The sequence below is a fragment of the Curcuma longa genome, chromosome 3 (assembly GCF_044706935.1).
Source record: "Curcuma longa cultivar G26 ecotype Majalengka, Jawa Barat chromosome 3, ITB_CL_G26_1.1, whole genome shotgun sequence".
Taxonomy (NCBI): domain Eukaryota; kingdom Viridiplantae; phylum Streptophyta; class Magnoliopsida; order Zingiberales; family Zingiberaceae; genus Curcuma; species Curcuma longa.
The window spans coordinates 2,225,381-2,241,959 of NC_133863.1; the positions used below are offsets into that span (position 1 = coordinate 2,225,381).

The 16,579-nt window shown below is 37.4% G+C and overlaps 3 protein-coding genes across 3 annotated transcripts; 1 reads left to right on the top strand and 2 right to left on the bottom strand.

The window, feature by feature from the left end:
- Positions 1-2,012: 2,012 nt before the first annotated feature.
- LOC141824256 (conserved oligomeric Golgi complex subunit 8) lies at positions 2,013-7,371 on the bottom strand. The gene is made up of 12 exons (XM_074711511.1): positions 7,156-7,371; positions 6,937-7,089; positions 5,762-5,910; positions 5,195-5,272; positions 4,996-5,089; positions 4,773-4,847; positions 3,964-4,260; positions 3,668-3,735; positions 3,528-3,582; positions 2,961-3,099; positions 2,593-2,777; positions 2,013-2,516 (listed from the first exon to the last, which is right to left on the bottom strand). The coding sequence occupies exons 1-12, from the start codon at positions 7,309-7,311 to the stop codon at positions 2,220-2,222; spliced, it is 1,746 nt and encodes a 581-aa protein (XP_074567612.1). The 5' UTR covers positions 7,312-7,371; the 3' UTR covers positions 2,013-2,219.
- A 1,838-nt stretch (positions 7,372-9,209) lies between these two features.
- Positions 9,210-10,808, bottom strand: LOC141823015 (B3 domain-containing protein LFL1-like). The gene is given in 7 exon segments (XM_074710294.1): positions 9,210-9,443; positions 9,446-9,484; positions 9,575-9,651; positions 9,757-9,803; positions 9,939-10,039; positions 10,120-10,206; positions 10,614-10,808. Coding segments are annotated over 7 exon segments (780 nt in total).
- Positions 10,809-13,698: 2,890 nt separating this feature from the next.
- LOC141824568 (uncharacterized protein ycf36) lies at positions 13,699-16,475 on the top strand. Its single transcript, XM_074711877.1, is given in 5 exon segments — positions 13,699-14,116; positions 14,119-14,502; positions 14,580-14,608; positions 15,832-15,888; positions 16,041-16,475. Coding segments are annotated over 5 exon segments (807 nt in total). The 5' UTR covers positions 13,699-14,001; the 3' UTR covers positions 16,263-16,475.
- Positions 16,476-16,579: the final 104 nt, after the last annotated feature.

Here is a 16,579-nt window from a genome sequence, read left to right on the forward strand (position 1 = left end):
ATGAGATGGTGCCTGAGAACAGCATTCGATCGGTGAGTGCATCGCAGGCCAGAGAGAACATTGCCCATAATCTATTGCATCATGGCCTTGCAGGCACAGCTTTCTTTTAGTTTCATGAAATGGAAATTCATTCGTTGATTATCCATCCTTTGTCAGATAATGGGGGGAAATTCTGATTGGGCTATTTTGTTGGTAGGAATGTAAAGCAAAATTGGTTGTGTCGAATGACTGCAAGGTTGGTTTTGGTATTAGATTAGGGTTCTTTAGACAGACAGTGGGAAACAATTAACAATGCAAAGAGGGTTTTGTTGTTTAGATACTTTTCAAAAACTAAAGATTGTTTGTTATTCTTTGGGATTAATTGACAATGTCTTACAAGCTTTGCTGCTACTCTTATGTGTTTCCATAGATGGCAGATTGCCTTCTGAAAGTCTCGACTTGTCGTTCACCTGTTTACATGGATCGTCCAATTAGATATGCTTGTATGCTGTTTCATAAGGTAGTTAAATCTGTCACATTATATGTCATGCTATGTTTCTGAATCAATTCCAAGAACCACCCTAGTTGTTTTGTTAAATCAAGCACAAATTAACAATTTTTTTAGTCGATGTGTCTGCGATAATTGACTCTTCCTCTGAGGTCAATCATTCTGTTATTCAGCATCCATAGTTGCCTATCACTCACTAAAAGAAGCAAGATTCAGTTATGACATTTTAGCATTTGCAATTTTTTTCCCCAGTTGTATTTATTATTATTCTGTATGCCTTTGCTTGCGGTAACACATGCTAGCTGATTCTTTTACAGAGAAATTGTGCTAGATTTATTCTACTACTAAGAAGATGTACATTGGTATCGCTATTTCTATCTTCGCCTATGTTTATTCTCTATTATGGGGTTTGTCCTTCCATCATGTATCAATTACCACAATTGTCTTACTACAACAAGAAATTGATTTCTGTTCTAACCAATGTGGATCTTGAGCTCAAATGAAAGTTTGTGTTGGTATAGTTTCTGAATTTTCAGGGGCTCAACCAAGGGGATTGTAGACTAATGAAAGACAAATCAGTTCTAAGATTTTATGGAAATTTGTCTAGCTTCTTCAAGCATGTTGCAATTGTAGCTGCACAGATTGAGCCCTATCATGCTCCCTTCACTTCCATGCTGGACATTTTTGTTTAGAAGGTGGAATGTTTTAAACGACAAGAATGCATTTAGCTTTTGCATTGGGCTATGAAATTCCAAAGATTATTCAAAGGCCAATAAAATTTAGTTTCTGTAGGTTGGTGCATCTTAAGCTGAGTTATGCAGATATATAATAAGAAGACTAATACAGATCTTAAGTGAGTTCGTCTTTCTCTGTTTCTCTTTTCCTAATTCTTTTAGGTAGTTTCCACTCAAAGCTACCAGTTGTTGTTTTGGATGTTAGTTAGTCATGACAAAAATGGTATCATAAATAGCATAAGATGATTGGTTGAAAATTTGTGGAATTCAACCATTTAATGTTCTGAGAAAATTTTTGTTGTTATTCATTTAGCTGGAAAGTTTGATAAATCTTCAAAACTAGATTCGTTGCAACATACAGGTTCTTGTAGTTTGTCTCTTCACATCGTTCTTGCTTCTCATGCATTCCGTGAGGACGACAGAAGAAGCTGTCTGTATGGTGGCTACTAACTGGAGCATGTCGAGACGTGTAAAGGTATGAGAGGCAACCATCTGCCTCTTATGATCAAGATTCTGTGTCATATTGGTCGGCCATTTTAGATTACAAATCAATTTAATCACTCAATTTGACCACGCATCTGTCCAACCAGATGGGAACTTGGCTGTGGTAGTGATTTAGACTTAAGTGTATTTTCCAATTGTTCATTTATTGTGTGGCTATTTATATGCACCGTGTATCCATTTTGTTCTGTTTCTGTTGTTGTTTGTTTGTTTTTGCATACTACAGCTCATAAGAGTTCATCAAATATTGTAACCGTACAGTAGAATACCAATAACACACTGCACAAATATTGTATAAGGTAAAAACATTTAAACTATTATGTGAATATGCAGCGATGATAGTTGCTTCACAGTTTGTTTTTTGAACAATAACCTCGCACTAGAAATTTATAGCGCTAAAAATATCAAGTTCCAATCTCAAATATACGATTCAAACCTCTGCCAAACGATTGAAATAGCCGGATTGATCCATCTGATTGATAAATATAGATCAAAACCTAGTCATCACTTTGTTCCTTTGTTGGCTCTACTTCTACGCCAATTTCTTCAGTGCGATCGTCTGTCTCTGATTTTTCACCATTGGCTGGAGCTTCATGGTCAGCCATTATGGCAATGCCAACGGCTTCCACTGGTTGCTTCGCTTCCTTATTCACCAAAGAATCTTTCAATCCTTTGACAGGAGGGGTCGCAAATAGCAGACTTAGACTGTCTAACATACTTCTGTGCTCCAAGATCAAGGATGCTCCATTTGGATAGCAGCGATCGAAACAAGTGGCACAATATGGAAAAGCTACCTAGGAACCACAAATGCCAGTCATGCAATTGAAGAACACAGAACAAAAGCTAATATCGATTAAGAACTCAACAAACCTCCACAAAAGCACGACAAAGAGACAAAAAAAGTGTAGACTCGTTTCCTCGTAGCACCCGCATGGCATTGTACCTCACCAGGGAGTCAGAAACCGCCTGTAGGCCTTGGACAACCTCTTGAGCCAGAATGTACTTCAAGCTTACTGGAGCACATGGTCGAAGCTCGTTCATAGCAGCAGAAACACCTGTACAATGTCAAGATAACCTATCAGCTGCAACAGAACTGCAAAAGTAGAGAGCTAAGCTGCAACTTCTTCTGCATAGTAAATGAATCATCTGCATTTGATTTTACTGCCACAAGGTATAAAAATTCCAGTGCAAAGAAACAAGATCAACAATGAATGTTATTAACAAATGCTTATGCTTACCATTGACAAAAATGGCTATAGGTGGATGCTCCATCAGTGCAGAGGGTGGTGCTACATCATCATTGCTTTCATCCATTGATCCATTACTTGCGAAGCCAACGGATGGCAAAGGGACCCAACGATGTGAATCTAAGACAATCTACAAATACCAGAGAAATTGTTTAAGCCCTCTCACTAGAAACTTTCTTTTCAGTGATAGTAAATTATTTAGGGATGGTACTAGCCGTAAAGTTTTCTGAAATAGGGCACACATATACACATTTATAGGCCATCATGCTACGCAGGATAATCAGGAATGATAATCAACCCAATGCCAACAGTTTTAACTTAATCACTAAATATAGCATTTGAAGGTTCCTCAAAAAAAAAAACTGTTGATGAAGCCTAAGTAGCAAAAACAGACCAAATTTCTATGCAGGTGGCCAGAATTTAACAAAGCATTTTTGACAAGGGAGTTAATTTCAACTAAAAACAAAAGGAAAGGAATTTACAAATTAAGCTCAGAAATCAGAACTTGAGAAGGTAAATATGCTAAGTCATAAGCTCATGCAAAGGTTACCCGGGTACCTGAAAATTCTTGACTGCAGTACTCATATTCTTTGAGAATAAGTTGATGACTGCACTGTGATTGATGAGAATGTCAATGATACAAAATAATACATTTATATTTCATTACTAAATTGAGTGATAAAGAGTTGCTTATTTACCCTTCAAAAAGTGGAGGAAGCAAGCCTCTAAAATCAAGTCCAACTAAGCCAAGGCCCATTGCACAGTACTGAATGCAGCAAAAGCTAGCAATATGTTAAACTCACATGCAGTACACATGGAAGAAGCTGAAACTTGAAATTCAAAGTTTGTAAACAAGCAACAGCCAAAAGAGGTAAAAGGTTGTAAATGAAATTTGGTATGTTAAAGAAGCTCTAAATGTCTAACAAAGAACTTCCTTGAAGTTGAAAAATTGGAAAAAAAAAAAAAAAACTATCAATTGCAGAAATGAACTCACCACACACTCATCAAGGATATTTGACAAGGATACACCTTCAGTGATTTTGGGAAGCATAGCTTCTAGAGTGCTTAGGTGATTTCTTATTTGATGCATAGCCCAACTGAAAAGAAGTCCACCATCATAGTTCTCCTCACTCCCAGATTTATCATTGTTGAAGATAGCCCTATATTGGTTAACAACATCAAATAGATGTGTCCTGTGGCAACCGACCATCCCTTTCAAGTACTCATAAACATTTCTCTGGTCCAAGTCATCCAGAATTCCAGAAAGCCTCGTCTCTCTGCACCTCAAAAACTGTTCAAGCAACAAATGGGATAAGAATGTTCAGTTAAAAAGCAAACACTCAATTGATCTGTATAATTTGTATATCTCCAAAGCCATATCAAATAAGCCAAAATTAGCACTCAAACAACATTTACTCTCTATCTTTATCAACCATTCAAAAATTCAAAATTTAGAAGAAAGGTACATGAAAGTCATTGATTACCAGTTATTACACCATAGTTCTTTCAAAGGTAAGTGAAACTTTTATACCCCAAATATTTATTTGTTCCTAAATATTCTATCACAAACAAATCAAAACATTCTGGAATGTTGGAGGCACAAAATCCTGTACTCGCTCACAATGGAAGAGAATTATCTTCTTCATCAACATCTCTAATATACAAACTCCAAGTTTTTCCTATGATGTATGTCAATAGATTAAAAATATCTAGTTCAGACTAGCATTTGTCTACTTCAGCAATCAGAAGCCATTTTTACTGCATAAGACAACAGAAAATGGAATAGGAAAAGAGAAACTATACCTGCAAACGTAACTCAGATTCAGTGTATACTCCTATTCGACGCAGATGCGCAACAATCCGCAGACATTCAGGCAACTGTATGACATTTTTTTTCTCAAGAACTTAGTTATGTGATTCCAATGAAAGGAATTGTCTTTCAGGAGACATGAGACAAGTAAAATGGAATGAACCAACATGATGCACTATAAAACACTAGAGAGGTCCTAAAATGTTTAGACAAGACCTGAATGTTTGAACGAAGTTTCTGAAGAAGCTGGGATAGCATAGATTGCATTGTCTTTCTAACTTCTGCTTCCAATGCCTGAATGACAGGTAACCTTCATTCCAAATATCAATGCATAGGTATTATCATGAATGAAACCAGCGGACTATTTCATTACCCAATAACAATGGTGCAAGTTTTGGATCAGTGAGAGACTTACTCGGCATGCATTTTTGACAACTTGCTGACAAAAGCTTCAAGGTCAAGGGCTTCCTCATAGTTGCCATTCCTTATACATCTGGAACACATGAATGCATGATTACATTTTACAGCAATTAACATGGATTCACCAAATAAGCATATGATTAGAGTAGGGGTGATTGGTATGCTACGCGATCATCTATCTGTACTTGGTAAGCCAAATTTGGATGAACAAAAATCAAAGGATGAGAACGGCTTATCATCTGCACAAATCTAAATAACCCATCCTATCTACTAACCATCTAACAACATATCTGCCCAAGTAAATAGGCCCTAAACAAAAGGTGGAATTTGGAAAAAAACATGATTGAAGAATGGACATTTCCCATATGTCAAATGTAGTGCCTTAAGAAATTCATAAGAACATATCTAAAGTTGAGGTAAGCACATCATATCAAAAATGTTACGGCCATGATTTTAAATGATCAAGATTTGCATGGGGTACAACCAAAGAACCAACAAGATAGATACTAGGAATAAGACTTGGCACATAAACTGAAGTTTAATTTAGAGAATGTGTGCATACGTGTCCATTAGCTGGGGGATTTCAAGCAAATCAAGCAAAGTGCTGTGATGCGCAAGTAGCGTCTGGTTGAACTTCCTTTCCTCCAAAATTTGCTGTGCTGATTCAATAAACTCTGTGCAACCAGCTGTAAGATTTGGGATCTCTGTTATCTGCAACAAGTATATAATAAGAATGAAACTCTACTCTACTTCCTATCACCTAAAACCATATTTGTACAGAACTTAATTACATAATTGACAAGTATTTCTGCAATTTACTAAAGCGAGAAGAAAAAAAACAAACCAATTTTGGCTTCTCAAGCAAGCATGATCTTCTGCAGATTATAACAAGGGGTAGGCAGATTTTAATTGGAAGGAAAATTGACTCTCTTTATATACTTCAGTATTTCCATTGCACCCTATCCATGCAATGGTTAGTATTCCCCTCCTGTATACGTGCATGCCTTGCTTGCCTTAAATCTACCCTCTTCCAGTTAGCCCTTGCCCTCATGGTCTTGAGACAGTTCAGTTCTGATCTATAATTGGTGCCAAAGGGAGAGATTTTGGTACGAAAGGAGTGGGTCAGATCAACCTATGTGTACAGGTTGGGATGCCATCTAAAATAGCTATGTATCGTTTTGGAGTCAAGATTAATATTGTTTTGACCCATATGTAACCGAATCAATATAGCATCGAGCATTCTTTCTATCTCTATATAATTTAAAGCAAGGTAAACACTAAGTTATCTGTGAATTCATAGGTGAATAGTTATCCAGAGAAGCAATATGTGTATTCACACTGCTGAAATAGATTTTATCAGTACGATGATGATTCAAAACCAAATGTTTCTATATGTTTCTTGTGAATTCACACCACTGAAATAGATTTTATCAGTACAATAATGATTCAAAACCAAATGTATCTATATGTTCACGAAGGTTGCAGTTTTTCAATACTACAAAGGTATGCAATTGCTACGCAAAGTCCCAAATGGCAGACGAGAGTAAAATAATGCAAACCTAGAATTAGACAGACGTCGTTTCACAGCGTATATGCTATACACATGGTGTTGTTCAAGCCCGCCCCTACTTATTCAAGAATGCTAGCTCCTAAAGTACCAAGGGTTACAAGGGATTGAGCAGGGCCTCGAATGCCCAGTGACAGAAATAGGGTTTACAGGAGGCGTTAAAAGGGTACCAAAGAATCAAGGTGTTTATCGAATCCGGAAAGCTGCTCCTTAATGAAGGAGACGGCATCTGCAGCGGCAATGAAGGCACGGTAGTTACCGACGGCCACCTCCTGCATCTGCCTCCTAATGCGCTCCGCATCGATGCGAAGAAGCTCCGGCTCCTGCAAAGTCACCACGTCTTTACCAGATCTGACACCACAATTGAAAGACCAAGGAGGAGGAATTACCTTGTGCAGGCGATCAAGGGTAAACGAGAGGAGCTCGGAGACGTAGTGCTGCTGCGCTGTCCCAGCAAAGGGGAGGAGTCGAAGCGCCGACACTGTAGTCGCCTCCTCCTCTTCTCCATCCGCTCCTCCGGATGGGTTCCTCATCTGGACTTCCATGGCGAATCAGCACGATGGAAAACGGAAGTCGTATCAGATCTCTGCTTGCAGATCTGCTTCCTTTTTCCGACGCTATTTCAAGGTCCTGCGTGCGAAAGTGAATTATAAGTTGCAAGAACATTTTTTTTCTCAAATAAAAAAAAACATAAACAAAAATTGAAAAAAAAAAACATGCCCTTTTCCGATTCCTTGATTTTTTTTTTTTCCATTTTTTTTAAAAAAAAAGAAAATTGACATCAAGATCTTTCAAGGGTGGAACTGAAGGAGGATGATTATATGAGTCACTCTGTAGCTTAACTCACTCTATCATTTGGATGCCCTCCTTGGAATCAAATCTAAATGAACTTAGAAACCCAATTTTTAGACATAAAATTTTATGAAGTCCTATTCCATAATTGATAGTGTTATTGCATTTAAATATTAGTTCAAATCACAAAATTGCATATTTATAATCATGATTTTATTGGGTAAAAATCAAAAGAGCCTCTTTTTTATTGAAATTATTAAAAGGACACCTTCTTTTTTTATTATCAAAATAACATCAGTATTCTGCCTGAGCCATTATTATTTTTGTTTGTTCAATTTATTTAGCAGTCATGATTTATTATAACATGAATATTTTAATTTAGATCAACACTAATAATATTATATTATATCAATGATATTTTATAATTATTATAATATAATTACTCCATCTTTGATCAATATTAATTAATATTATATTATAAATGATATAAATAATTTATTTTTTATCAATATTATATTATAATAACTACTAAATCATAATTGTTATAATTATATATCAATTATATTTATAAGATCGTAGTTGTAATATAATTATAATAATTATGAGATCGTAGTTGTTATAACTATGTAGTTATAATAGCTATGAGATTGTAATTGCGCTATAATTTTATAGTTATAATAATTATAAAATCATAGTTATTACAATTGCTTGACAATTATAGGATTGTAGTTGTTATAATTTTATAGTTGAGATGAACTCATAGTTGTTGCAGCTATTTATAATAGTTACGGTGTCGTAATTACTATAATTGTCTAAAGTTCAATTTCGTAGTTGCTACCATAATACTAAAAATAGAGATATTTATGAAAAAAATTAAAGTGGGATGGAATACTATTTCCATAATAAATAAAAAAAGAAACGTTCTTTTTGATAATTAGATCCTTTTCATTTTTACTCATTTTATATAATCAAATCATGTATTATTGTTTCATATATATATATCAATTGTTATAATTTTATATATTTATATATGGTACTTTTGAATTATAAAAATTATATATAAAATCATAATGTGATCATAATTCTAATTATGATAATTTTATAGTTTATAGAATTGTAGTTTATGATAATATAAAAACCTTTATCTAGGTACATAACAACACAAGGAAAAAAGCACGGTTTAAAAATCGTTTAGCGGCGGTTTGGAACACACTATAAAAAATATAATATAATTAAGTATATTACATTCATAATTTTCAAATGCCTCATATATAATAGAAGCTTTAAGATTTATACTAAATTGAATATAACTAAGTGAAGGAATTAATCTTGATTAAATCGCCCCAGAACAAACATTAATCAATCTTAAACAAGGTTAATTAATTATAACTAAAAAAACAATGATGTAATTCTTGATTAAAATAACAACATCCACACATATGTAATTAATTAGCATACATTCCACAAAGTACGTATGCGTGGACTTATTCATCACAAAATGATGGTACACTGGAAGGAACTTCCTGCATGCGCCTTGTTCGTTGCTGCTGCTTCATTATTCTAAATTAACGTACGTACGTAGTAATTAATAGGAAGTAGCTAGCTAGCAATGGAAGCACAGAAGAGATCGATCGGAGGCATGGTGATCAGATCAAATGACAGATTCCCAGTCGAAGGCTGACCCGCTGGCGCTGCTGCTTCCAGTTCCATCATCGAGCAATGCGGTGGGGAAGTCCTCCTCGAAGGCGTAGCTCAGCCCGCATCCATACGCGATGCTGTTCATCCCTTCCGCCAACGGCAAGAAGAGATCTGAGTATCTTGCGCTGCCCACCACAATATCGGGCAATATGGAGTCAAAAATCCCCTCGTCCACCGGCCCAACACAACCTCTCTCTCAGCCTGCTGCACCTTCCTCGCCCGAATCACCTAATTAATATATATAATTATGAATGCCAATCAAGTCATCCATACGATAATTAAGCAAAGAACAAATGATATCAGAGCCACTGTTCATACATAACGGTCCTTGCTATCGTCTTTGTATATCATGACGAAATCTCCAAGCTGGAGTCGATGTTCCTTAACATAATCGCCTTAAAACATTCAAATCCAAAGATTATGGCATATATATATATAGTTGAGATCGTGCATGATATATATAGGATTAGTACTGTTGGCATGCAGAAACTCGACGTCACCTGTGTTCTCCAGTATGTACATTCTGCTTCTGTTGTTAGGCCAAAACCTGATAATGATATGAATGGCAAGTTAAAGTAGTAACACGCGACTTAGCTTTAGGAAGATTACATTGATTTTCTTCTGTATTCTTCTCATTTTGTGTACTTCATCAAGGAAATTAAAACTGGTTCATGAATGAAACCTGTATTTGAATGTCCAAACGTGAAGGTTCTCCAAGTCGTCCATGTTTATAGCAATGCCTTCCCTGCAGGTCAGATTTGGAAGGTGGGCCTCTGCTTCTTTCTGTGAATTTCATATACACAAAATTAATGAGAGATGAAAAATTAGGGAAAAGATTCAAAGTGTTAAATTATATATGCTACCTTTGGAAGAACAATTCTTCCTAGTTGGCTAACATCACTGTTCCTGAGCTCCTTTTGCAGAAGAAACCTCAAACCAGCCACGGCTTGCTGAGGAGGATCAAGATGAAGAAAACTGCATGCTCAAACAGTTGCGTTGCAGGTTGTATATGTAAAGGAGATACAAAGAGAGAAATGTCACGTACGTCAGGATCAAGGGCTGGCACATTCAAATCCAGCACAGATCCCTGCTATGATTAAGAACATTGCTAATGCTCAAATAGTTGAGATCAAAAAAATCTCTAATCGATAGATGAACTCAAGTACAAACTCTCCGTGAAAAGCAAAAACAAAGGAAAGAACGATCAGAGGAGGAAGAATGGATGGCTGATAGGGGAAATCAATGCCCGGCCCAACATCTCCTCGAAGCCCATCAAGTCTCGTGTATAGATTTGGACTGAGGTTGGAATTAGATGGAAGCGAAATCAAGGCGGAGTCGGGGGGATGGGAGTGCTTACGGAGGCAGGGTTGGTTTCGGATGCAGGGCGACGGCGGGCTCTCCGGCCGCGCTGCTTGGCTACCATCTTCCTTCTCCGGGTGGCGCGGTGCTCTGCAGCGGCGTCGGTGCTGCCGTCGACGTCGTTGGAGAGGTCGCAGGAGGAGGATCCGCTGGCTGAAACGGGTGTCAGTCGTAGCTTACTCGCCCCGTCCATGGAAGGTAGAAGGGCTAAGTAATTGAGCAATTTGTCGCGAATCTTGTGGGGGGAAATTGGAAAGGGCGAGGCGGCAGAGGGGCAGAGAAAACGCGATCGAGGAGGAGGGAGGTGGGTGGGGAAGTTAATGCGAAGGGCATAGGGGGGAGGAGGGAGGAGGAGGAGGAGGAGAAGAGAATGGGGAAAGAAAAAGAAAGCGGAGGTGGGGGTTGGGGAACAGGTTCGTGAGTGGTGGACTGTTGTGAGGGAGGACAGCCAAGTGTTGCGAGGGCTCTGACCTCGCTGCACCGGGAATCAATCAATCAATGCGCTCACCACCATCTCTTTACACTCGGCGTCCATTGCCTCTTCCCTTCCCGGCTTCCGTCAATGGCCGGAGGAGAGAGAAGATCAATTAACAGACTTAAAAAAAAGCAATAAACCAACAGGTCGATTGGTTACTGGGCTGCTACATCTGCTTTCTATGGGCTTGTGTCCGCCTTTCTGAAAGGTTTCAGGTTTCATCTTAATCCAGGAAAATTTTATTTTTCTGTGTTACTCTGATTCTCATGTGTTTAACCAATTCTATATATTCTGTGAGCCCTATATGATGGTGCCCCTGATATTTCCAGCCAATGTGAAGATGAACCTTTGAGTACAAAATCCACTTGAAAGGAGCTTAAGATTTACATGCTAAAAGATTATGAAATAAGTGCTAATGTTAGCTATGGTAAAGGTTGATGCTCTTTGGCAAATCTACTTCATTTTCTCATTTAGTAATCAAACTTTATTATAATCATTCTTGTATAGTTTGAGACAGCTTCGTCTTCCTGCCTCCTAGTTATCCATGATGATATTTGACTTGTTCAACATTTTTTTACTGAATAATCTGAAATGGGTTCTGGCGCGTATCAATTTCCATGTTCTTGTATCAATTTCCATTTTTCTTGTAGGGCTTCTGTTTCTGTTTATTTATGCACATGGGAAGTTCATGTTTGTGTTACTTGTTTCTAGGAAGCAACCTGAAAGTGATTCTTAGATGTAGGTTAAAAAGAAATGAAACTAAAATTTACACGGAAAATCAATCCCATTTGATAAAAGAACACATGATCCTCGTATGATCCTATCCCTATATGAACATGTTCCTTTTAATCGATGTCTAACGCACAGACTAAAACATATAGATATGCATGCAGATGCCTCTCTACTAATGAGTGCAGGTTGCTACTTTTTTCCTTTGCTCTTAGTAATTAAACGACTTTTTACAAGTAATCATTTTTATTCTTTTTGGCTCCATAAATGGTCTATTATGATATCATCTTTTAAGAGATTATATGACATTTAGATGGAATAATTAGTGTACTACCACTGGTTAATTGTGGTGGTAATTATCACTTATTATGAAATTAACCATGCTTTTAATAATCTATCATACATTAATTTGCAACGTCATGGGCTTGGCTAATCAGCTTATATGGGAACTTAGAACAGTCAGCACCTAGAAAATACCCTTCTATGCCATTAGTTTATCTCAGAGCATTTGGATTTTGGGCACCCTGTGTTCGCTACTGGTACTATTAAGAGGCGGCTAAGGCAGGCACCTAAATGCCCTCTGGTTGAGGGTTTTGCTTAGCCATCTCACCTAGAGGTTTAGGTTCAAGTGTCCAATGGAGCATAAAACTTTCTTGCTTTGAATAAGCCTTTAATCAGTTTAGGTTCAATTGGTTATGTTATCGGAATGACCTCTCATATAAATGCCATGGACAAAGACAGTTTGATGACAATAATCTCTCATATAAAAACAATATTTGTCTGATTAACACAAACTTGGGTGTTCAGTCAATAATGCTGGATATAAAACTCAGATAAGTTATCTACATTAGAACATTGTATCAGATAATTATAGCTGTTTTAAATTCCCATAAAAGCCTGAAAGTAAAAGACATCAAGTTTTATCATTCGACAGTCCAATTACGTTAAATAGTTTTCACCTTGCTTAAAATTAAGATTTCTTATAGTACGCTGGAATTTTTGGTCATGCAGATTTTAGAGGGTATGTTGCTTATTTCAGGTTCTTCACAGTTCTTGGTTTTGCAGTGAAATTATTCATGTGGAAGATGCCTATAAAATTGCAACGCTAATTTCCATCCACAAGCCATATATCATGGAAGGTGCCAACCATTGTTATACTGAAACATCAGGGAAGGCTGACTGAGGTAGTAGTAAATTTCCAAGCAACTGTTCCGGTAGTGAATTGGATCCTAGAGAAGATAGTTCCTCTAGATTGTCGACTTCCACCAAGAGTTCAACATTCACACCTCTATCTTATCAAGTTCATATAGTATCAATTATCTCACTGTGTCAAGTGCTACTTCTGTCATGTGGATTCTTCTACTAGTTAGATCTTTTAACATGCTTGAAGTACTTCCTTTGATTACAGGTCAGGATACCTCTATGGATTTCATTTAATTATATTACACTTAGAACTCTCGATGTTACAAACCTTTTCAGTGTATCATTTGGCTTTATAGCTTATTTAGCTTGCACTCTGCTTTCAAATTCGCTGCCTCTCTGAAGAAAAAACTAACCTTTTCAGTAGATGCAATTCTTTATGGCATAAACCTTCAAGCATTGTGCAATAGTGGTCAAAGCATGCTTGTTCATTTATTTATGTTTTACTTTCTAAAACTGCTTCTCGTGTTAATATTCAACTGTCAATATGCTGTAAATAAACAATGTATATATATTTGCTGCTATTATGGAACAAGGAGGTCAATCCTTTCATGTGGCTTGTTCTTTGAAAGGTTGTTTATTATTATGTGCACTCCAACTCTATTTAAGTTGCGTGCGTGAGGACGAAATGTTTATTGTCAGCTGCAAAAAAAAGACAAATCTTATTGAACAGCATGTGTTCCTGTGAACACTGTTTAATCACGCAATAGATAACAAACAAAGTTGAAACTCGAAGTGTTTTTTTTAATAATTCAGATATTTAGTTTTTTCCATTTGAAAGTGATTCATTAATTTTTAAGTACAAAGAGCTTTTTGTTTTTGTTTTTCTTTTCCTGTTTTTTGAATTATGATTATCTAATGAAAACTTGGAAACGAAACGGCTGGTGGATAATGGAAGGCAAGAGCAGTACTAGACTACCAGTTACCCGCAAGACACACCCACTCGATCGAACCCAGGAAAATAATTCTCTTTGCTCCAGTCATGGCCATCGCAGCGTCGCTCTTCGTCTTTCCCCTCGATGCGCACACGAACAAGCTGCCTTCTTTCCGAAGCCCTAGCCTCGCAAGGACTGCGACGAGCTACAACAAGCAGCAGCCGAAGGGAGGAGGAGGCCGCCGCCGATCTCCGCTTCCTCCTCCCCCTCCTCCTCGTTCCGCAATGGAAGCCCACCGGAGACGGACTGCCCCGTCCCGCTCGATCAGCTGCCGGTGAACGAGTACCAGGCCCTCTCCACCTCCTTCCCCTTCTCCTGGGCCGCCGCCGATCTCCGCCTCTACTCCTCCCGCCTCGCCGTCACCGGAGGCCTATTCGCTCTCCTCGTTGGCCTACCCGTCTCCGCCTTCGGTACCCATAGCCTGTCCGATCCTCGATGCGCCCTCGGAGCCGCCTCTGCTGGGCTTCTCGCCGTCACGCTCGCCGTCCTCCGGATGTACCTCGGATGGGCGTACGTTGGTAACCGCTTGCTCAGCGCAACCGTCGAGTGTGAGAAAACTTGTACCTTTAAGTTTCCCTTTGCTTATTTGCTCGATTTGACTGGACTTTTTTTGTGCGCGTCACAGATGAGGAGACAGGATGGTACGATGGGCAGGTATAATATTCTCTGCTTGCAATCTTTCTCGTTGTTCGTGGTATTTTCTCTATTTTCTCTTGAATTTAGATCTTTGTTTGTATGGGTGAATCAAATAGGAAAAACTTGACAACGTTTACAAACTATGGGCCTTCTATTATCGCTAAACTATAGATTAAGCTATACGATTCCTCTTGCGTATGAATTTTAGTTGTTGACGAGTGCATTATTGCTAAATCTCAAACTAATCTTCACTTGCACTTTGATCCTTCAATTGTTATTACTCTATGATCCTTGAGCTAATAATTTCTTATTAGGTTTAGACAGATTAGTTCATAGTCATTTGTGTTGGTATTGGTTATGACAGAGTAGGATAAAAAATGTAGGGGTGAATGAGATCTATCTGTTTTATGTCATGCAAATGTTCCTCAAAGAAGGTACTGTATAAGATTCAAATACAAAACGTTGATCTGGAATTCATGATAATTTTTAAGTGAATAAAATGACAGACAAAACAAGTCGAAGCGTTCAAAGATTTAGATATATTGACTGAAGACGCTAGTTATCCACTTGCACAACAGCCTATATGTGAATTCAATCCTAAATGTAATGCAGAAAAGGGATGATGTATGGAATTTTCTACTCATATCTCGCTTAGGTAAACTTGCAGTTAAATACAGTTTTATTTAGACTCAATTATGTGTCAAATCCATGAGACTAAAATATTCTTTACAATTAATTAAAATTGAAAGTTTGAGTAGAAAAATGTCTGCAAAGGATAGTAACATAATACACAAGCATTATTGACTCATAAGGATTTCTATTTCAGTCCACTTAAGTAGCTAAATAATGTGAGTTTTTAGGAACTATTGTCTCAAGAAGACCTTCATCTAAGATGATCATTCCTTGACTCTTACTTTGCAGTGTTACTGCAAGTAGGCTTACTAATATTGAATGTGAGAATAGTGCTTATTTAGATGCAGCAACACTTACCTGTCCATTTACATTGTTATTCTAGACAAATTTCTACTACTTCAGAAAAAGTGTTTTTTTTTTTTTTTTTTGGTTTCTAAAGAATCACTGACTTGCTAACAGTCTATTATGTTGGCCTGTACTCCCTGAATTTTTGGTACTGGTGGCTTTTGTCAAATTTCTACTACTATTATGTTTTTAGAAGGATGCTTCCTATTATTTCTTCGTTTAAGGCTCTTAACTCATGCAATATGTTTGTATATGATTGCCAGATATGGGTGAAGACGCCTGAAGTTCTAGCTCGCGATCGTCTTCTGGGTTCATTTTCTGTAAGAAAAAACTTACAAATAGAGTGCATATATTTGCAACGATCTATTCTTACCATTTCGAGCAGTCTTGCAGAATCTAGGGATTGCTTTTTTTATTCATTCTCTCAATTTACTCAGTCCCATGTATTATTTTGGTTTTGGCTCATCTGCAGGTGAAACCTGTATTAAGCAGAGTCAAGCTCACTTTGGTCGGTCTGGCTGTCTCTTTATTTGTGTGCGCCCTGATATTTGTTAACATCGAGTACCCATCGTCTGCACCTGGAGATTCTGGGGGACAAGCACGGGCTATACCTGGGGCATACAATGACGAATCAGCAAGGTCATTTGAACCAGATGCATTCTGTGGTGAATCTGATTTGTCACAGACCTTATGAATCATTGTGAAGTAAAAGAAAAAAAATGCAGTCACTAAATTGACCCATGGGCACATATTCATTTATGTACAAAGAACAAGGAAAAATTTCCATCTCTCATATCTTTTATCAAGGGTTCTATGATTTTATAGTTTATTGTCACACGTATGTATAAAAGGGTAGTCTGTAAAGATATTGATTAATAGTTATACAAATTCTGGTGATATCTTATTATTTCCTTTATTGTAGCAACCAATCACATTGCCATCAAGCGTTAGCAACGAGATTTTTTTTGTATAATGATTTTACTATTTATTCATATTCCTATGTTGAGAAAA